Below are 21,992 nucleotides of genomic sequence, written 5' to 3' on the forward strand. Positions count from 1 at the left end.
TGTTTTTTTTTTTTCCAGAAATGAAACAATAATGTAATATAAATTTTTTTAATGTTAAAAAAAATTTACATCAAAAATTTTATTATCAGCGGCGATATTAAAATTCTTGTGTGCCCCAACGAATCTGCAAAAAAGTATAACAATTTTGTATGTATAGTGTTTTTGGACTTTATTAAATATATAAACATTACAATACAAATCTCTAATGGACTAGATTTAATTAAAACCTGTGCTCAAATAAAACAGGGATTTTTATGTAAAGTTTTGAAGTGACAATAAATTTCCACTTTTTCTTAGACAGCATCTTAATAAAATTAACAACTCAAATAGCAAATTTACCGAGATAAAAACATTGATTATTTGAGTAACCTATATAGCAAGGCTTCCAAGAGTTTCTTTTACTGTGACATCTTTTAGATACTCCCTTTCTCAATGAAAAATACCCACCATTGTGTAGGTCTATTCTAGTAATCTTTATATTAAAGACTTACATCTTGATTGCGTGCCTTATGTTTTCTTTCCACTAAAGATGTAAGAGCTTCTGATCTTACTGCTAGCGAATCGATTCTTTCCACTAATTGTTGATAAGGCGAAAGAGGCTGCGCTCCCATAACAACGTGACCAAGCTTTGAATCAATCTTAGCATCTAGTCGCGCATTTCTAATCAGATTTACAATCCAACATTCAGCTTCATCAGGCTGCATATTCAGATTCTCTGCTAACATCCTAAAAAAATCAATAATAAGGTATTAAAATTATTTTACTAACAGTCTATATAAATAGTAAATATTTATAGTTTTAGTAAATCCTTTAGATATCAAGAAAAGACAAAAATAATTGTAGAAAATGGATTTCCTCCTAAGTATCTATCACACTGCTGGAGTAATTATATTTCAAATATTTCGAAAAAAAATTGTTAAAAATTATAGATGTGGTTTTGGTACATACCCTATACTGATAACTTGATGGATTCTGCAGAAAGTTTCAAAAATCATCAATCGGGCATTTTCAACAAATTCCTCCAAGCAAGCAATCAAAAAGAAGTCTGTTAGGAGAACAGCTTGGCACTGGTTCAGTTTTCTGCGTGCTGCTTCAAAATCGAAATTAACATATAAATGTTCAATAAATTCTGTTATTGGATCTCTGAAAAAAAATAATGTAGTTATTATTTTTCGTTGTCTTATTTTTCAAAATAAATAATTACTACTAAAGACTTAAAATATGTCTACTATCAATATCATGTATTATTTACCAGAGATGATATGAGCATATAATATTAGAATTAACAGAAAGAAAATTATGCTTGTCTATGGTATTACTATTGTAGCAGAAGCAGAATTATGAGAAATTAAATGTTTATACCTGTAAGTATAAGCTTCTTGTTGTATAACTTTCACAAGATCTTTCAAAGCATTTCGACGTGATCTATTAATAATAACTGCAGTAGCCAGATAACGTAAAATATGTGGGCACATAGTTTGAATAGCATTAAGATATCTGAAACATAATTATAAGCAAATAATTTATTATTGCATATTAAAGCCCTATTCAAAATATATAGCAAATATACCTACAATGGCTTGTACAAGAACATCTCAATAATTAGGTCGCGGCCCTTCACATGGTTAAAGAAAACGAAAAGTGACCAGTGAACCAGCCATGTGCGTTGTTGTAAAGCTTGCATATTACTGGCAGTAGCGCCGGCCCCACCGTTATCGATGAACTCGCGTAACTTAGTCAAATCGTCCAGAGCACCATCCCAATTTTGAACTAAAATCTCACTTGCCAGTTTTCCCCAAAGTACCGAAAGATAATTCTAAAAAAAATATGTAAAACTTAACATCCACTGATAAAAGCTTTAAATACAAAAGAAAAAAAATTAAAAGAATCTAAAAAGTATTGAATGTACAATAACAATATGGTTAAATTACAGAATCAGATTGTAAAATGAAATGATCTTTGGTTTTCTAAAATATGTCAATATTTAACCTTATTGTGTTCTGTTTACTACTTTTACTGGATAAAAAAGATTAGTCATAAATATAACTGTCAAAGAGACATTTGCAAAAATGTCAGCCAAATTAGTAGTACACAAGTTTGAAGAGGGAATCAATTTTAAATATTTATTAATAACGGTCGGAAATGATTTATCTGAGACTACATTCAGTGAATGGTTTGAAGGGACTTTAGAACAAAAAAGAAAAAGTTCAGAAAATTCGCGTTTAATTATTAAGATGGCATCTGGTAGTGAATTAAGATGTATTGATTTAGATTCTTGTTCCAAAGAAATATCTAACAATGGCAAATATTCAGATGAAACACAAGATGTAACTGAATATAATATCCATTGTAATGAAACCAGTAAAGTAATAAAAATATTGCCAACATTTTTTTCTCATAAGAGCACAGAAACCCAAGGTAATTTTCCTAAGAATTTAACAGAAAGCAAAACTGATAATTCTTATGATGCCAGTTATCATATTAGTCCACTGGAGTATAGCCTTGAAAAAGTAAAAGAAAATAATGCTAGAATAATGGAAAATATCCATATGCTCAACAGAACTTTGAATTATACAAAAAAGAAAGAAATCCTTAATGTTATTTGGCCATGTTCAAAGAGTATGACAACACATCCCTGTAATGTCTGTGGAAAACATTTTGTTTATGTAACAGGATTAAAAAGGCATTATGCAATGAGACATGTTATGGCAGAACCTCAACAACAATGGCAAGTTGTGTGGACTTGCACAGAATGTTTCCAGGTTTGGCCACGTCAAGATTTAGCTTTAAATCATTCCGATCATTGTGGGAAGGAAGAAAAATCTGATTGCATATGTGAAATGAAAACATCTTCACTTTTACAATGTGAATTTTGTGAAAAAGTTTTCACAAGTATTCCGAGATTGTTGAGACATTCGAAAGTCCATACCATAACAAGTAATTATGAATGTAATACTTGTAAAATAAGTTTCCTGTCATATAAAGGTGCAGAACAACATTGGCTCTTTTGCCCTTGGTTGAACATCTGTTACAGGTTTTCTTTACCAAAGTTGCTTTTATGTAATGTTTGTGATCGAAAATTTCGAAACTATGAACAACTCTATAATCACAGGTAAATTACTTAAAAGAACTGTTTTGTACTCTACAATAATTTTTATAAATCCCTTAATATTATTACAGGTACAAAGTTGGTCATTTCTTTGCAAAATTGAAAACTGAATATAATAGTAAATGTTATTTAGTTTATCAATGTGAAGTTTGTGGAGAATGGTTTCAAACGGTACACATTCTGCAGGCTCATAGAAATCACCTGCATCCATATTGTGATTCCAGTATTTTATGTAAAAGTGATTCCTTTAAAGCATAAATATATCAAATATTATTTTAACTTTTATTTAGTTTGATAAGGTATGTAGTATGATGAATTAAATTTGTACCCAATAAAACAAAACTTTTGATTTTGTACTGAACAACAATTGATAAAAATTAAGAATATTAGGAAAACTACATACTTTCATCATTTTTTTTTACAAAAAATGGTGAAATTTATTGAAACAAACAATGAAACTTATATTAATTATTTCAAATTAGCTTTGCTAAGCATCTTTGAAATTTCGTGACATTGATAAAATTTTAAGAACATTACTTTATATACTAAATATTGAAATAGCCTGGAGGAAAACACTTCATTCCCAAAGTGAGCATCTTTTACAAAGTCATTTTTCTCAGATCTTTTTGTAGAAGTTGCCAGTAGACATTGCCCATGGAAAGATTTGCTAACTAGATGAAGTTGTGTCTTAGACAGAAATTGTTTTTACTTCTAGTAGTTTATGTTAGTCAGTTTCTGGGAAAATCAGTAGTCTTTGAAAAATACAATTATACATTTTCATACACATGTGTAGCATGAACAATTATTATAGCCAAGTGTAGGTTTAAGAAAAAAATTCTAAGACAAAGAAACAATATCTTACCTTATCAGTTGGTGACATTACAAGCTGACAAAAGTAGAGGTATGATGCAGACTCTACATAATTACCACATTCATAACGGTATTTGGCTAATTGATACATACTATCAATCATTTCAATTTTAAACTAGAAATAAAACAAAATTATTCCATTATTACACTAAAATTAATGAAATCTAGCTGCCAATAAGATATTCATAAATTTTTGTATAGTTTGAGAGAGCACATAAATTTATTACCTCAAATTCTCTGTTTGTAGTTAAGTAGTTTATAAGAGTTTTTGGATCTCTCATAGTTTCAACTGTTTTCATTACATCATCTCTTTGCATAAGCCTTAAAACAGGCTCCACTGCATCCTGCAGTTCCTGAAGTTGAGAAAGAACAACTCCTCTACGAGCTTTAATTTCCTGTTGAGGAAAGTTATTTATTTAAAAAATAAATGTATTGTTTTCAACTACATAGCTAGTTATTTATTCAATTTTTATTGGATTTAAAGTAATTATAAATTAAAGTAACTGAGCACTATTATAGAAATTTTGTAACCAAATAAAAATCATTGTTATGAATCAAGGAAGATAAATTAAACCCGTGTTCACATAATATTGAGTTTTTTTTTTTTTAATTTGTGTCATGGTACCTTCTATTTTGATTAATCATATTAAGCCGAATAATATTGTATAAAAAATTATTACAAATTAAGTTATCAAACTTTTGTGTTCTAAATAGTGACAACCAAAATCCACACTGCATCTATCAGCTTATTGTCGCCACTCAAGAATCTCTCAGCTCCAATAACAGTTGGTTTAATGAGTGATGTGTCTTGCGAACTGCCACGTCAGATGAGCAAATCTTCATATTATATCTGGTTCTTCTATGGATCTTACCATTTCTAATTTGATCTTGTAGCAAAATAGAGCATAATCCTATCTATTGCTCTCTGGATGACCTTGAGCCTTAGGTAACCTTCTTGAGTGAAATTAAATAATTAAACTAGGACTGTTTTGTTGAGTATTAAAATTGTTTATTATTAACCAGTAATATTTTTACAAAAAAAAATTACTGAATATGGACTGGAAAAATCAAGAGATACATAAATGCTCCTTTAGTCCAAGCTGATGCTTCAGTAAGATCTACAATAAGAGTAATCACATAACTCCATCTTTTGTCTTCAACAGCAACTTTTGTCAAACATACATGATATATACACTATATATATATGTATATATATATATATATATATATATATATATATATATATATATATATATATATATATAAAGAACATAAATTATTAAATACCTTGTTGCTACAGGAAATTAGGATGAAAAAATTTTAGTAACATATCTATTCACTACAGTATCTACATACTAAAATTATGCTATGTTGTGTAATTTTATTATATTAACTATTATGAGAGCATTTTTAAACGTCGACTATTATTAACCAAAAACTCTGAACAATTTTGGTTTTATCTCTTAACTAGTCTTTGTGGGCCACTAAACACAATTTGGGTACCAGTAGAACTAAAGGAAATGTTATATAGTCTACCTCACCCATCTGAGTACAATTCTTATAAAATATCAAATTATACTATGGTTTTAAATATCATATTGCTTAATTTAAGTTCTTTAAGACATACCTCTGGGGTATCTTCGTTGGGATACAACAACCTTCTGATGTCTATAACATAGTCAATCATGTTAGTTTTATTAAGAATTTCCAACTTTGCTTGCAAAAGCTCTGATTGATCATAAGTCTGAAATATTATTAATTTAAATTATTTTAATATTACACAAAGTTTGACCAACGTTTTCAATATCAATGTCTGTGTAAATAGAATGAGATAAATACCTCTTTTGCAGCTAAAAATTCTAAAAGTGGAAACACAAGGTGGCGGTCCAAATATTGACCTATTTTAAAGGTAAGATCAAATTTTGAATAACTCATTTCTACTTAATGTTTCCCCAATCTTAATGTAATATAACCAACACACTCGTGTGGAGAAAATGACAGCGTTTAAAGGAATTCATACAGTAGAGTTGTCACATTTGTCTCTAGTCAATGTCTTAGTGTATGTCATGCTCTGTGCTATGTACTGTTTTCAAAATATGTCTCTATGGTTCATTTAATAATTGTTAAATGTTTATAATTTGCTTACATCTGTAATTATTATTAATAACATTAAGCTAAATTTAACAAAAACAGTTCTACTTAGAAAAAAACAACTATTTTCTACAATAATAATCATAATAAATTGTAAAAAATAACAAAATAGTAACTGAACATATAGGTGGCATCTACATTTTGCTCCTAATTTACCAAGTCATACACCACATTTTTTGCAACTAGTTACAATTTATTTATACAATTTCAAGGCATTTTAATTATTAAAGTACATGGGGAATAACTTATTCTAAAAATATTACCTATGAAAATATTACCGTTTCAAAATATTTTCCTCTCCTTATCCAAACTCCTTTAAATAGTCGTAGAAAAAGATTGGAGCTTTAAATATTTTTAAAGTATTGTATGTATTTATAAAATATAAATAGGTTCAAAATAGCTTTTAAGACTACAATAAATTTGATAATAAAATTTTAAAACAAATGAAAATAAAACAGTTTGCAAAATTTGATTCGCAATTTACAATAAAGTAATTATTTCCATAAAGGAGGAGTCACGAAATGCCTTTGGAATATTTTGTGACTTATCTAAAGCGTTCTATTGTGTGCAGTATGAAACTCTTGTCAGAAAGCTACATCTTTATGATATAAGAATTGCTTTGAATCTTATCATTTCTTATCTGAATGATAGGATTCGGAAAGTAAATGTTAGTGGAAACGTATCTCACAGGTCACCTGTAGCAGTGGGGTGCCACAAGGCTCTGTTTTGGGCCCTTTTCTGTTCTTATGGTACTTTAATACCATACCTCATCTTATGGGGGATGTCTGTGAGATTGTGTTGTTTGCAGACGATACATCTTCAGCTTTTAAGGTTAATAGGCAACAATCGGTAATTGACAATGTAAAAATTGTTCTCTCTGAGATATTACACTGGTTTAGTATCAATAACTTGCTTTTAAATAAAAGTAAAACTAAAAGTATCAGGTTCTTTACTAAGAACGTGAAACAAGTAGATACCAGGGTTTTAATGAACAATGAGGAACTTGAAGTGGTCAATAAAGCTATCTTCTTAGGTATTACATTAAACGCTTATTTACAATGGGGTCCACATATAGAAAAGTTATCTGGTAGACTTAGTTCAGCAGCGTATGCCGTTCGGAAAATCCGTCAACTGACCGATGTTGACACCGCGCGTTTAGTTTATTTCAGCAACTTTCATAGCATTATGTCCTACGGTCTATTGCTCTGAGGCAGTGCCTCGGAAATAGATTCTAGTTTGAGCTCCAGAAACGAGCTATTCGAGCTATCAATATGATGGGTCCGCAGGAGTCACTAAGAAACTCACAATATATTTACAACCTAATTTTTGTACACAAAAATCATAGTAAATTTAAGGAAAATACCCTCCGTCAGCTTAATCTTAGGAACAAAAATAAACTTGCTGTGCCTGCTACTAGGCTAATATAAAGTGTCACATTCATTCATAGGTCAATTTATACGATTTTATAACAAACTACCAAACGACGCGGTAAATTTACCACAAAGCAAATTTAAGAAATTTGTTAAGTATAAGTTCTGCCAAAAGGCATATTAATCTATTTCAGACAATGTTCTCGACAAAGATATTTGGAAATAAATTGCTCTATATTTGAGGCTCGAAATTGTTGATACTATCATTAAAAATTACAAACCCCACTTTTCTTCGCAGTTTCTTCTTAGTTCTGTTCAGTCAGCGGCGCGTTCCGAACTAACGTAAACCTAATTTTAAGCTGACTTTTATAAATAATTGTTATGATCTTATATAATAAAACAATTTTTGAATTTGAATTTGAATAAAGTTGGATTTATCAACTGGCAATTTTGTTATTGTATTGTCTGTCTCAATGATGAACGTTGGTATTAAGTGTTTTGTTTCAATGGTGCAATAAATATTTGAATAAAGTAAACTGTTGATCGGTAAACCTATTGGTTGGATACTTTTTAGTAACTATTTATGATTTCAGCAAACCTTTGAATCCCTATAATCCTTATTACTTAGTAGCGCTAGCTCCAATCTCGGCGCCTTTTTGTTGCTTGTCCTATTTCAAAATGGCGTCAAGCATGTTTATAGTTAGACGCGATGCTTGTGTTCTAAGTGGCTAAAAATAGAGGAGTTTTAAAAATATAGTGGCATGAATTGTTACGAAAAATGGCAAATACAGTAATAACAAACTATACGGATCTTAATGGACCTTCATCAAAATCTGATGGGTCTGTTGTTGTTATTGTCAACAAGGATGGATCTCTATCTGTAGATCAAAAGTTGTTGGGTACACTAATGGGTAAGTATATTTCCATAATTAAAGCTATGTTCTTTATAATCTCTGAGGAAAATTATAGAAGTTATTAAATAATACTATGAGAATTATTACATTTTCTTGAAATAATAAGAAACAAAAGTAAACAATGTTGGCATAAACATTAAAATTTATTCTCAAATATTTTATTTAAAAGATTGTTTAACATACATTCATCTCTAGGCTAGTGGTTAAACATAATTATGAATCAAATTAGAGCTACTTCAGATTTTTTGTTCAAGAATATTATTTAAAGTTCACTTTCTATTATTTTTTTTATATAGGGAGTGATGGATCACAAGCAGCTGGAATAAGTGTGGTTCGTGTTGGTCATGAAGGGAGACCTGATGATGCAACTGACTCCGAGAATGAAGATGATAAGATACCGCATGTCACCCTGTCTGTTGACAGTTATTGTGATGAACCAAACAGTATAATAAAATATGGTAAAGAGGCGGCCCCTATTTTTTAATTATTTTTAGTTTTAATTATTAAAACTTCAATGCCAAATATAAATTAAAATGTCGCCAAAGAGCATTTGTGTTAATAATTATAAAAAATATTTTTTTCAACTAAGAAACCTAATAGATATTAGTGGCTCTTAAATTCAATGACTATGGAAGACCCATTAAATACTTATGATGAAAAATATTAAATATTTAAATCAAAAGTATGCTAAAGAGGTAATATTTAATAAGGTAATTTTTTTCTGTTATTTAATGTAATGTCTTCAATAAAATTATTACCTTAATATAAAAGGTGTGGACAGATTATTCCTTTCATTTCCTTCAGCTTCAAACATTGGCATCACAAAGTTAATTATTATCTTAAACAAAAGAGAAATTTCAGCAAATAAAGTATTTTAATACAAAAATTTCTATTTTCAGATAGTGGTGCAGAAATGTTACAATCTTTAAGAATTGAGACTAGAGAAAATAGTCTTGTGGGTTTTCACAATGATCATTGCTATACACCTCTTACTTCACCAAGTCAGGTAGTGCCACAAAAGAATGAAGCTTTTACTACATTTGACGATCCAGTTATTGAAATAACTCGCACACCTCCACCAAAACCTATTCACAATACTAAAAAGATTACAATACTGGAACAACAAATTATACCGAAAGGTAAAAAGATAATAATAAACCCTACTGAAGCATCAGTGATACTAAAAGGCAATGATATTTTAAATAAACCTTTACCTGTCATAACCAAGCCAAAACACAGAGAAGTGGAAAAGAAATTGGAGATAGAAAAAAAAATTGAAGAAAACACAGATTCATCATCAACTAGCTCTTCTAGTGAGAGTGCACCTGACAGAGATTCTGATTCTGATTATAAGGAAACTAAGGATAGGTCACTTTCACTAAAATTGAAAAGAAGTAAAATTAAGCCAAGAATTTTAAAGAGTTCTCAATCATTAAAAGAAACCAGGTTAGACATTAAAACCACACCAAAAACTAAAGTGAGTAGGAGCATAGTAAGAAGAGATTTCCGTGAAAAACTCCAGAAAAATGCAGAACTAGAAAAAAAAGAGCTCAGTTTATCACATTTATCTAACAAGGAAAGTTCGTCTTTAGAAAGTCCTATTAACACAACCCCCAGTAATGATCAGACTAAGATAGCTTCGAAACAATTACAAAAGGGACAGAAAAAAGAGAAGAAAACGCCTGCTCATGTTACTGCTTTACTGTCTGATATGACATCTTTATTTTCAACTCCTGATGTAATCAGAAGAGTTTCTACAGATAATAAAAACTTGCTTAAACCAGATAAAGATGTACATACTGCCAATAAAAAAGCAAATGTTATTTCAAAACCACTTGAAACAACTGAAACAAAATTAGTGGATGACAACAAACTTTCAGAAAATTCTGAGAAACTAAAAGGTCCTGCTCAAAAAACTTATTTAAAACAAAATAGTAAGAATGACAGGTCTACTGATAAATCTATCAAGAATTTTGATACTATGCCCCAGTTAGATGATGTAAGCTTAGCTCAAATTTTACAAGAGCCAGCTACAATACCTATGCCTATGAAGATTCAACCTAGTATATCTTCAAGTACAAATGTAATCAACAGTCCTGGGCTGACAGGACCATTATCACCCACTTTAGATTTGCTGGCTGGACTGCAACCTGAAGAAGAGGGTTTGACTGAAGATTTGTTAATGCATGTGGCACAGTTGGTAGAAAGCTCAGAAAATTTGCAAGAAGTTATTGACAAACAAGTACTGGGTAAAGTTGACACTATGTCGAAAACACAACTGCCAGTCTCTGCTATTTCTCAACAGCCATCAATATCTAATGACTCTACTTTACAAACTCCATCTAAAGTAATGAAGAGTATATTGCCCAGAAAAGATCCAATAGAGATAGTACGACGAGATGGGAGAGTTATTACTTTACCACCCATAGAAGCACCTGCTACTAGAGCCTCTAAACGCAAAAGTCAAGTGGAATCCACAGCAGCTATTGCTGCAACACCAGCGCCAGCACCTGCACCACTTTCTCCTATCATATCACATGAACCTGTGTTGCAGCAAGTCTCAAAACAATATGTCAATAAAAAGTTGACAGTGAAAAAACAAGAACTGCCTGTGCAAGCTCCAATTGTTGAGAAAACTTCTGCTGAATCTCAGGAAAGTTGGAACTCTGAAGATGATCCTAACAGGTAAATGTACAATTGTATCCCTTTTATTATTATTTAAACAAATGATGTATAATTAATGTCATAGATTGGCTAATAACTAATAAAATTAGGTAAAAATGTTATTTGTAGTAAAAAATCAATGTTTGTTTAGTATGTATATGTATACCACATTGTGTGCTGTAATTTTGTTTAATATTTTTACATTTAATTGACAGCTCTAGTTTTGTGTTTAAATCATGTGCATGTCAATTTATCATTGAATTTGTTTGATTTGATCATTGAGATTATTAAAAAAGATATCTCTGTGACTGATGAGTATGCAATTTTTTATTTGTCGTGCTCAGGAATTTCTTTTATCAATATATAACTAGGAAACTTTGTTAAAAACCAAGTGTTAAATTTTAGTGAAACATATTTTTTAATTTTTCAAGATTGTTTTAAAAGGTTATTTATTGGACACAATAGCACCAAAATATTTTTGTACTATGTCATAATAAAAAAATTGATAAAAAAGTTTGACTGACATTACATACACATTAAAGAATGAAACCTCACTTTTAAGTCAAGACACACAAAGGCTGAATATGACAGATGTATATATCAGTTTCATTTCAGGCTGTTTGTTTGATTTTGCTTGATAGTATAATTTATTTCCAGGCTTTGGTGTATTTGTAAGCAACCACACAACAACCGTTTTATGATATGCTGTGACAGCTGTGAAGATTGGTTCCATGGCAAGTGTGTTAATATTACAAAGGCTATGGGCCAACAAATGGAAGAACAAGGTATAGAGTGGAGATGTCCCAATTGTGTTAAAAGCACTAAAACTCATAATAAGAATCTTAATAAGGTAATTACTAAACTATAAATTATACTCTTAATTGGTATAATACTAAGATTAAAAAAATCACTGTATTCATATTACTGAGTGTCACTTAGAACTGGAAATTAAAACTAGTAATATTGAAATTGTTTAAATAAGATAGAAATATCACTTTTCATTTGCAAAAAAAATATATTGTGAGAAATTTTTTAATAAGTAAACTGCAGGTCAGTAGTAGTATATAAATTAATAGAGAAGGCACTTGTACTATATTGTGCTTGATGTTTTGAAAGATCCAATGTTGCCACCTTGAACAAATAGATTAGTATTAGATTGGTAGCAAAGTGGCAAAAGAGTGGTCACCTAGATGAGGAAATTGACTTTACTCTATAAAATTACTAAAATTGGTTTATTATCAATTAAACTATAAATCTTTAAACAATAGGGTAAGTATTTAAAAGCAAATTTAGTTGCATAACATATTACTAAAGCTTGTTAATTCTGATTTTGAAATGAATTTAAAAAAAATGGATTATTTTTTGTGAATAGGGTGCTGCTGCAAAAAATGTTGAAAACCTGGAAATAAAACCACAAACATCTATCCTTGCTAAAGAGTTAGGATCAAAAACAAACTGTATAGTTTGTAAGAAATCAGCTCGTGCCAGCAGTATTTATTGCAGTGATGCGTGCATACTAAAACATGCACAGGATTCACTAGGCAGTCAAGGACCATCAAAAACTGATGAGACAGGGAAAGTTTCTGATAAATTAAAATCAGAATCAAGGGTACAGTCACTTTAATTTATAGTTAATTTATAGCCTCAAATAATTGCACAACTAATATGTAACTTATAAACTGTGTGTTTTAAGGTCATTGTGTATGAACGTAAGACAGGAAGATTGCTTGCAGGGCCTAATGCCCCAACTGCCGAGAATCTGAAATGGTGGTTACAAAAAAATCCTACTTTTGAAGTTGTGCGTCCAGGAACGTTGAGCACAATCAAACCGAATCCTGCTCGTAAGAAGTCACTGGCTGACAGTAATAAAATTCAAACAATGTTAAACTTTGAAAAGATACCTAAAAAGTCTATTGAACAAAAACAAAAATCTGTTCAAGATCCTAAAGATAAAGTAATGAAACCACTTTCATCACCAAAAGAAGAAAGCAAACCTGTTCCACAGACTAAACCCCCTGGTACACCTAAATCAAACACACAACTTCAGCATACATTTGAAACACCCAAGTCTCAAAGTGTTGCGGCTGTACCAAAGACAAGTGAAACGCGCAAAACAGTGCGTACCACAAGCAGATCCCAATCCTCCATTGATAAGGTATGTATAAAAGTTTTTATTATTACAGAACGCATTCAAAGTATGGTGGCAATTTTGTGTTATTTTTTTTAAAAATAATACACTACAAAGAGCAGACTAATAATTGAAGATAAAGCCAAAGTTGGGTAATTGGGCATATAGTAATTTCGGCCATAGGACATCCACTGCTGGACATCTACCTCTCCCATAACAATGAAGTCTGATTTTTCTTATTATGTATTCAAAATATTACCAAATAATAGTTTATAATTAATTTTCTGGGCATATCATTCAATTTATATGTACTACAGTATTAGTCCTTTTGGTAGCTTAAAGTATTATAATTTCTCCACTACTCAAAATGTACTCAGATAATGGAATTTATTTATTTATATAAAAATATTAAAAGATGATACAATAAGAGATAAACTTATATGAATAAATTATAAGAATTGTCATAAATGTCTTTGAATGGATTTACAATCTATAATGTCAACTAAGTAAGTAGCTTAATTATTTTTTTTCATAAAATATAGATGGACGATAACATTTTATAGAATTTGTATAATTATGTTCAAAATTGAGGGAGGAGAGCAAGAAGTAAATTTTCCAAACAGAATCTTGATAGTTAAAAATTCCACTACGGAAGATTAGCCACTTAAGATTCGAGTGTTGTATAGACGTCGAATATTGCAATATGAACCTTATCTTTAAAGACATAAATTAACAACTCAAATAAACATTATAATTTATGATGTCATTTTATGTGCTATAGTAAAACCTTTAGGTGATGGTGATTGCTGGGCCGGTGTATATATTAGTCTTACTTGTAAATCATTGTTTCAATGAAAAAAAATTGTTACTTACCTAAATGTTCATAGGTTATAAGCGGTTAATTTTAATTTCTTGTATTCGCTTCGAGACGACGTATTTGCTTATAGAGTTAAAGTTAATAGAAACGCTAATTTCGGCAATTATGTTTATTATTACATAAAAACTGAAGCTTTGAGTTTTTGAAATGGAGACCACGAACCGGCAGGCTCAGCGTAGGACATCCACGTATAAGGTCGGCAGACACAGAAGGGTTGTTACAGGTTGGTCGTCGCAAGTAGCTGGATGCCGGCCGCTTTCAATCTGCTAAAATGAATTGTATGGGGCGGGAAGGCTTATGCTTAGTAGCGACCATCCTAATCATGATATTATGATGATGATAAATGTGGATTTAAGTGGCGCGCAGTTTCGATAGATGTAAAATTAATTTTAAATATTCTATGTTAATTGTAACGTTGAAAAATTTTCATTAAATAAAATTCATTATTAACCATCTCAGAATTTAGTTATTTTTTTATAGTTGGCATCTTATTTTTTTCTATTATAAAAGGATATTAATTTATATTTAAATTTGGGACCGATGATCTAACGACTTGTTTTATTAGCGCGTAAACGTATATGTAGCAGTGTCCTTGAAATATTTACACATTGATTACAAGCTGAATTTAACGTGCTCACGTTACCGAACTATTAGCAGGTGCCTTCAGTTTTGCCGTCGACACCGCGTCGGAAGGACGTGTCCGAAGGCAGGATGAGGTTGAACTCGGCTGAACCAATAAGAGACAATGTGAAAAAAGCTTTGCAGGAGCAAATGAGTATTAGAATGGCGGAAACGTCGGGGGTGAAATTTTCTGAAGAGGAAATTCTGCAGTTTGCAATTGATACAGAGTTTGAATTGCATGAACTATTCCGCGACGTTGGAATGAAATATAAAGCGAAGTACAGATCTCTCATGTTTAATATTAAGGATAGGAAAAATTTGTCCCTGTGGCAAAAGATATGCGATCGTACAATAACACCTCAACAATTGGTAAGTGTACTTATTTCATTTCCTGTTATTTCAAATGTTATTAATTATAATACAATGTATTAAAACGTTATTCAGGTAAGATTGTCTCCAGAAGAATTAGCGAGCCAAGAACTTGCACAATGGCGAGATAAGGAAGCTAAGCATCAACTTGAATTAATAAAAAAATCTGAATTAGATCTTTTAGCAGCAAGTAAAACTTACGTTCTCAAGACACATAAAGGAGAAGAGGTAAACATTTATAAGTATCTTGTAAAAACCTTAAGATCCCTGTCTATTAATGCTAAATTACTATTATAAAATAAAATTTGTGTTGTATTGGTGCAAATCATGTTTATTTTTCTTTTTTAGATCGTACTTTATAATGCTCTAATGTACAAAATGTTTAAATGTTATTTATTTTCAGCAAGTATACTATGTTAGGCAACAAATATCCTTTAAATAATTTATATTAATTTTTAAAATTTGTTGTCATAATAGGTAATGGAAACAAAAGAATCTGTGTCTACAGAATTAGATCCCAATGTGCCTGTGGAGGATTTAGTGACGGCTCTCAATGATTCTATGGGAAATGAGCAACCGGCTGGGGACACCAAACACACGTGAGTTTGTAATAACACTCCCATAAATCCTCGTTGTGAATCCGTATTATTGTAATCACAACTGTTAATATATCTTTTTTTAGACCAAAGAAAACAGAATCCACCAGTCATAAAAAGTATGGTAGCAGCAAAAAGAAAGATAAAGAAAATGGATTATCGAGTCATAAGAATAAGCGGGAATCCAAAAGAGATTCCGAAGGCAGAAAATCGCGATCATCGAAGAAAAGGTCTGACAAAAAAGATAAAGAACAACGCACACGCAAGTCTGAAAAGAAAATGCGCAGATCAAGATCACAATCGAGAGACGATTCTATTAAAGATAAAAGCGATTCCAATGAAAATACAAAATACAGGTCCCGATCCAGAATTAAATCAAAGAGACGTAGTAAAGATAATGACAGATCACCATCACGTGGCCGCGAGCGTTCCCGCTCTTCAGGTCGTTCCAGGCACAGACAACGGTCACGGTCCAAGCAGAGATTTAGCACAGACGAGAAGATTAAGCAGCGGTCCAAGTCGCAAGAAAATTCTTACAGTAAAAATAAAAACGAGTAAGTAATCTTGACAATGTAATGTCCTCTGTTCTTTGTCGCGATGACCAATCTTGCGCTGCCCGCATCCAGCGATTTCCTGGTATTTTAATTGTATCGTCGATTCACTTAGCAAGAGGTCTATCGATCGGTCTCGTGGTCACCATTCAAGAAACTTTCAGACCCAACAGCCACCGGTTGCACAAACGATGTAACCCCGCCCACTGTAGCTGCAGACGAGCAAATCGGCGATTATTTCTGATTCGATCTCGCAGCGAAACTCCGATCATAACTCTTCCCATTGCTCGCTTTGTGACCTTGAGCTTTATATAAGCATTCCAGACAATGTCATTTATTCTCATAAAATTTACGGTCTTAATTTTTCGGGTCGTTCGGTTTACACAAATGGTATATCATGCAATAACTATTTATTTTATAGCTCGACAGATTCAGATTCCCTAGAAAGGCCAAAATCAGCTACATTAAAAGAAAGTCATCCAGAATATGATCCACATGAACCAATGATAACATCTGCTTTTTCTGAGGAAGATCTTAGGAAATCGAGAGAAGATGTTTATGAGGATGGGTACAAAAACGATATGCCCGACTACAGTGAAGTTGAATATGATCCGTCAAAATCCTTCTCAATCAGTAACAGCATAATACCCACTGAGCCATATATAACAACACAAGAAAAAGTATCAGGTATTTAATTAATTTATTGTTAGTAGTTTCATAATGAATTAAAACATGATTAATGTGATTAAAATTATTTTTTTTCAGAAGTAGAGAGTGATCAAGAACCTACTAGTACAGTTGAAAACTCGGCACCTATAGTATGGAATGGCTGTATTAATATGGTTGATGTGGCGAGATTTTACGTTGCTGCTCATGAGGTAAATGAAATATTGCTTACCCAATAAAATAATGAGGAAATCTAATCTTCGATTACTTTTTCATCAGTTAAATTAAGTTCATCTTAAGTTGTTAAGTGAGTTAGCTTGAGTGAGTTAATAGCTTTAACCACAAGTCTGAATATGTCAGTTGAGTCATTCAATAAACATTTCCAATTCATTTTATTTAAAAACAGGTTTCAGGAAATGCTGTGGATATCGAAGACGATCTTGCTGCAGAATTGGACGTTGTTGGTAGAATAAACCCAGAAACCGTTTGGGATTATATTCTAAAAATGAAAAGAGCTGGGAACAAAGATATTGTTATTTTGCGGCTGCAAGCTGCAAATGATGAAGAAAAAATGCAATACATTGCTCTGTACAGTTACCTTAGTAGTCGCAATAGGTTCGTTTATATTTGAATAGTTTCAATTGGTTTTGTGACAATTTTACTGTCAACTTAATTGATTTTATTACTTCAGATTGGGAGTTGTGAAAGTGTCAAACACTGCGACCGTAAAAGACTTTTATATAGTGCCTCTGTCAGCAAATTCGTCCTTACCCCCTGTTTTACTCCCTCTTGACGGTCCGGGACTAGAAGTCAAAACACATCTGCTTATAGCTATAGTTATTCGGCAAAGAAGAAAGAGATTAACTGCAAATATTCCTAAAGAAATTATTTCTGCTAAGGTCAGTTGAGGTCATGTGGAATATTAGTCATAGACACTGGTTAAATTTGTAAATAAAATATTTTCCTGACTAGTTTTATTTTGTCTTGCGTTGCTTTATTGTATATAGAATTGCATTTATTTTTGCTCACCGGAAAGCTTTAATCAGAGTATATATAGAATAATAAAGTTATTATCTCATCATTGTTTTATTAAGTCAAGTAGGATTTACTGAAAAATATTTTTTTATTTGTTTAAAAATATAACTGTATTCTACCTGTACCCTATATCCTTTTTCCCTAAATCAATATCCCTAATCTTTAATGTCATGAATGTTGCATCTATCCTGATCTGTTTAATTTTCATAAATATAATAATGTGAATGAATTTGTAGTGATAATACAAAAGACAAAAATATTTGCAAACTGTAGTTGAATAACTGCTGAGTTATATTATTACAAGCTTTCTATTTAAACAAAATTGCTGTGCCCGTGATTTTGATATAAAAAAAAAAACATTTTTCTTATAGTATTTATGATAGATATAAGACAGGCCTTTATTTCTTTTTTGGGAGTATGTTAACTCTGGAAATTTGTAAGTCCATAAATTTTTGTCCTCTGCCACTTGCCGCTGTGTTTAGAGGTATAAGTCAATGTAAATAATCTTATGTTGTTTAAAAACATAGAGAAATAAGTGTAAATATAATAAAATATTTTTGATTTATTAAAAACAAATTTGCATAGTTGTGCATTTATCTATATTTGGATTAATTTTGGCAATTTTTAAAATTTTTTTCGTTTTTCGTTGATGTTTTGCGAGCCCCCACAAAAAAGGTATATCAATAATACGGAGAAATATACCTTAGTGACATGTTCGTCAAAACATGCTAGTCAGATTTAATATTAAAACACTACAAATAAGTTTGTTTGTTAAGATTCCAGTCTACCTATATTCAGCGTCTTTTATGTAACTTGGATCACTATGGTTCTCAACCGGCTCAATTGTTTTATGTGTTTTATAAATTAATCAAAATGTTTTATAATAAAGGCCTGATGTAAGCAAGGGTAATAGGCAGAAATGAGATTTTGAATTGTCGATTCGGCAGGTCGTACGGGAATCTCGTAAGCGGTCGTACACCCCACCAGTGAGCAATAAAGGATCCTACACGCCCCCTTCTTCGCCGAAACGACGTGCACCATTGCCGCTTCCAGTCACTTACACTTCTCCGGCACTTTCAACATCAGTCAAAGATAAAATTGCAGCTACTTTAGGTTTGTAATTTTTACTTAACAAAATACAATTTTAAAAGTTGTTTAATCAGAAATGTTTCATAAAGTAATTTGTCCTCACATCTGCATCGGTGTCAAAAAAATGTTTAAACAAAATTAAAAGTATTATTAATAGCCTACCGTCCTACCTTCCTACCCACAAATAAAAGTTGAAATAAAATATAGGAAAAACACAAGTTTTCCAATCAAACTTATTTCACGATTCATTTCTTATTAACTGTGGTTTAATAATTTCACATTATTTATGTTAATAGTACGAGCGAACAAAACATTCACTTACGTTTTTCCTGGATTACCCAGTTGTGAAAACTTTTCATCAGTCAGCCATTTATTGAACACACTATTATTTTAATTAAAATCACATTTTATTAGGTAATTAAACTTTAAACACTAATAATTCGCGAGTTATTTTATGGCTATTAAATAAAATTCAAAAGTTTGCATTAGACACTGCAGTGAGCCAAAGAAATTATTATAAATACTTTTTTTATACAGCATAGTGAATAATTTTCATTTTCCAGTATCTCAAAATCCTAGTCATGTGTTTCTATATTAGCTGGATGTAACTGCATACCTAACAAACTGGTATATCATTTTAATTTAAGTAGGTTACGTATAATTTTTTTCAATACACAGGTACAGTGACAAAAATTATGAGTGCGATCTGTTAAAATGGTGTCAAAAAGTTTAATAAGTTGACCTGAACACAGCTTATTGAACTTTTTGGCGGTGTTACTTTGTGATGAGTATTAATAATTATGATTATTAAAAAATTATAAATTATTGTAATAAAGCTTCAGCTGAAGAAGAGGAAGCGTACAGTCCGGGTTCGTCAACGAGCAGCGGCTCTGCGCCTGCGGCCACTTCCCTGCGCTGCAAAATGGAAGAGCTTAATAGACAAATTGAAGAACAGAAGCAACAGATACTGAAAATGTCACAGGCGGACTCATCAATCAGTACGGAGGTAATTGTAATCGCTTCATTCCATGCACCTTCCAAAACATAGGTTTAAAATTAAAAAGAAGTTTATAATTGAACACCAGACTATCACAATGCAGTCACTTGCTACCAGAGTCTAATGACTGAGCCACACACTTAATGTCATCTGTTTATCTATTCAGGGTTTGCCAGTGTGGCATTTTGTCACTTGATAACAATCTATATAAATAAAAATTAATCACAATTGTGTTGCTAAGTGCAAAACTCCAGAATGGATCAGTTAATTGCTTTATTCATTTTTTCATATTTTTGTTAATGCAAGTTAGTGAGGGCTCTTATAGAGAAAAAGACTAAAGAACTTTGGACTATAATAGTAAAACAACATTTTTCTAAGTCAAAGTATATAAAAACACCTATAAACTTTGTGCTTTAAAGCATTAGAATGAGAACATAATTAAAAATGATTATTAGTCTTGGAGTGTAAGAAGTTTATTTTCTGTAAGTTACAAATATTTTTTTTATTATTTTGACATAAAAGTATTAAAGATATTTCTCAAATATGTTTTATTAATTAAGTCAATGCAAATAGTTTATAATGTTAACATAGGCAAAGAGAAAGGTACAGTACATACATAGTAAGTAGTAGTATTACTCTTAAATCAATTAATATGCCTTGATATTTAACCACAATAATCAAGATGATTTTTTTTTGAAACATTGTGACACAACAGCTAGAACCCGTGGGAATAATGGATGATTTCCTACAAAATTTTGGATTTTTTTTTAATAACAAAATTTAAATTAATTTTTCAAAAATAAGCACATGAATAATTTCTTATTTATTTCTAATCGTTCAGATATCCAAGGGTTTTTTTAAATATTATATATAAACGGAGTTGTAATTCATAACGATGATCATCTTTTTTACCTCCTGGTGTTGTACGGAATTAAAAAATATTTATGTGATTACATTCAGGACGAAGCATATTCGCCGTCACGTCCAATGACGCCCCCCAGCGTCGTCCCACTGGCCGACATCGCGCTGCCATCAAACCTGCAAGAGATCCTAGCCACTATCAAGCAGCGCACGGAGACGACCGGCGACGTCGACATGCGCACTCTTCCGCCTCCATAATAGTTGATCATAATGCACCTCACAGAGGTGCCACTATTTCTCAAGATACTGCGAAATATCGCATGTGTATCAACACAAACCTAAACCTAGTGCAACTATGTAAAATTAAATCAATTCAAATTCACATATACACGCAGATACATATACATACAAGATACATATACATACAAGATACATATACAAAATAGATAGCATGTCACTTAGGAATCCCCACTACAAGTACAATAATCTTATTTTCACATATTCCATATTGTTTTTACACATCTCCAATGGTTCTAACGCACATGTTTTAATTGGTGTGGCTACACCAAGTACATAATCTTAATTTTTAGACAATTAGCTTGAATGAGTGCAACTTAGTATTAAATGGTTAAGGTTGTTGTTAAGCAAGATTGTGTTGATTCATATGAAATATTGCATATCCGCCTTAAATCGCAAACCCTTTATATGTATATATAATTAAATATATTGAATTTATTTTAATCATTAGAAAGGATAACTCTGGAAAATTATTTTAATTGTGTATGTTGACCTTATGAATTTTACTATTTAATTTTTTATTTAAGTGTTTTGAACATGCAAAGCATATTTTACTGAATTATGAAATTGTGTGCAATCATAAGGAAAATCCTCATGTTTGTTGAAGGAAGTTACAGTAACATTTTGTTTGAACCAATTCAATCATTTTAAAATATTGACTTTGTATATATTCAAATTGTTCAAGATGAGTCTAATAAATAATGTACAAATATAGGTTAAACAAGTATTGTTTAGGAAAATTTTTTTTGCAAAAGATAATATACAAAAAAATGTTTTATTACTAAGATGTAACTAAATAAATTAAAGACAAAAATTTAATTAGACTT

At 31.1% G+C, this 21,992-nt stretch overlaps 3 protein-coding genes across 5 annotated transcripts; 2 read left to right on the plus strand and 1 right to left on the minus strand.

Annotated features, from left to right (window-relative positions):
• Window positions 1-34: 34 nt before the first annotated feature.
• eIF3e (eukaryotic translation initiation factor 3 subunit e) lies at window positions 35-6,000 on the minus strand. Its single transcript, XM_068770153.1, has 9 exons — window positions 5,819-6,000; window positions 5,607-5,723; window positions 4,207-4,374; window positions 3,972-4,094; window positions 1,575-1,816; window positions 1,363-1,497; window positions 949-1,143; window positions 492-726; window positions 35-124 (listed from the first exon to the last, which is right to left on the minus strand). The coding sequence occupies exons 1-9, from the start codon at window positions 5,912-5,914 to the stop codon at window positions 98-100; spliced, it is 1,338 nt and encodes a 445-aa protein (XP_068626254.1). The 5' UTR covers window positions 5,915-6,000; the 3' UTR covers window positions 35-97.
• LOC137926598 (testis-specific zinc finger protein topi-like) lies at window positions 2,235-3,367 on the plus strand. Its single transcript, XM_068770268.1, has 2 exons — window positions 2,235-3,112; window positions 3,181-3,367. Exons 1-2 carry the CDS (start codon window positions 2,235-2,237, stop codon window positions 3,365-3,367), a joined length of 1,065 nt encoding a protein of 354 aa, XP_068626369.1.
• A 1,984-nt stretch (window positions 6,001-7,984) lies between the features above and the next one.
• On the plus strand, window positions 7,985-21,950 carry pps (protein partner of snf). Of its 3 annotated transcripts, none has more exons than XM_068770084.1 (17): window positions 7,985-8,411; window positions 8,711-8,872; window positions 9,314-11,099; window positions 11,736-11,928; window positions 12,451-12,687; window positions 12,772-13,233; window positions 14,738-15,073; window positions 15,149-15,301; window positions 15,551-15,672; window positions 15,756-16,223; window positions 16,642-16,907; window positions 16,986-17,098; window positions 17,293-17,501; window positions 17,578-17,785; window positions 18,869-19,034; window positions 19,847-20,016; window positions 20,968-21,950. In XM_068770084.1, exons 1-17 carry the CDS (start codon window positions 8,279-8,281, stop codon window positions 21,124-21,126), a joined length of 5,343 nt encoding a protein of 1,780 aa, XP_068626185.1. In that variant the 5' UTR covers window positions 7,985-8,278; the 3' UTR covers window positions 21,127-21,950. The 3 variants fall into 3 exon arrangements, with proteins under 3 accessions (XP_068626185.1, XP_068626187.1, XP_068626186.1); XM_068770086.1 differs by having other exon boundaries at window positions 16,989-17,098; XM_068770085.1 differs by having other exon boundaries at window positions 14,741-15,073.
• The last annotated feature ends 42 nt before the right edge of the window (window positions 21,951-21,992 follow it).

Source organism: Battus philenor, unplaced genomic scaffold, assembly GCF_028537555.1.
Source record: "Battus philenor isolate CCGP_79_NKW_IND1 unplaced genomic scaffold, ilBatPhil1.0.hap1 SCAF_3, whole genome shotgun sequence".
Classification (NCBI taxonomy): Eukaryota; Metazoa; Arthropoda; class Insecta; order Lepidoptera; family Papilionidae; genus Battus; species Battus philenor.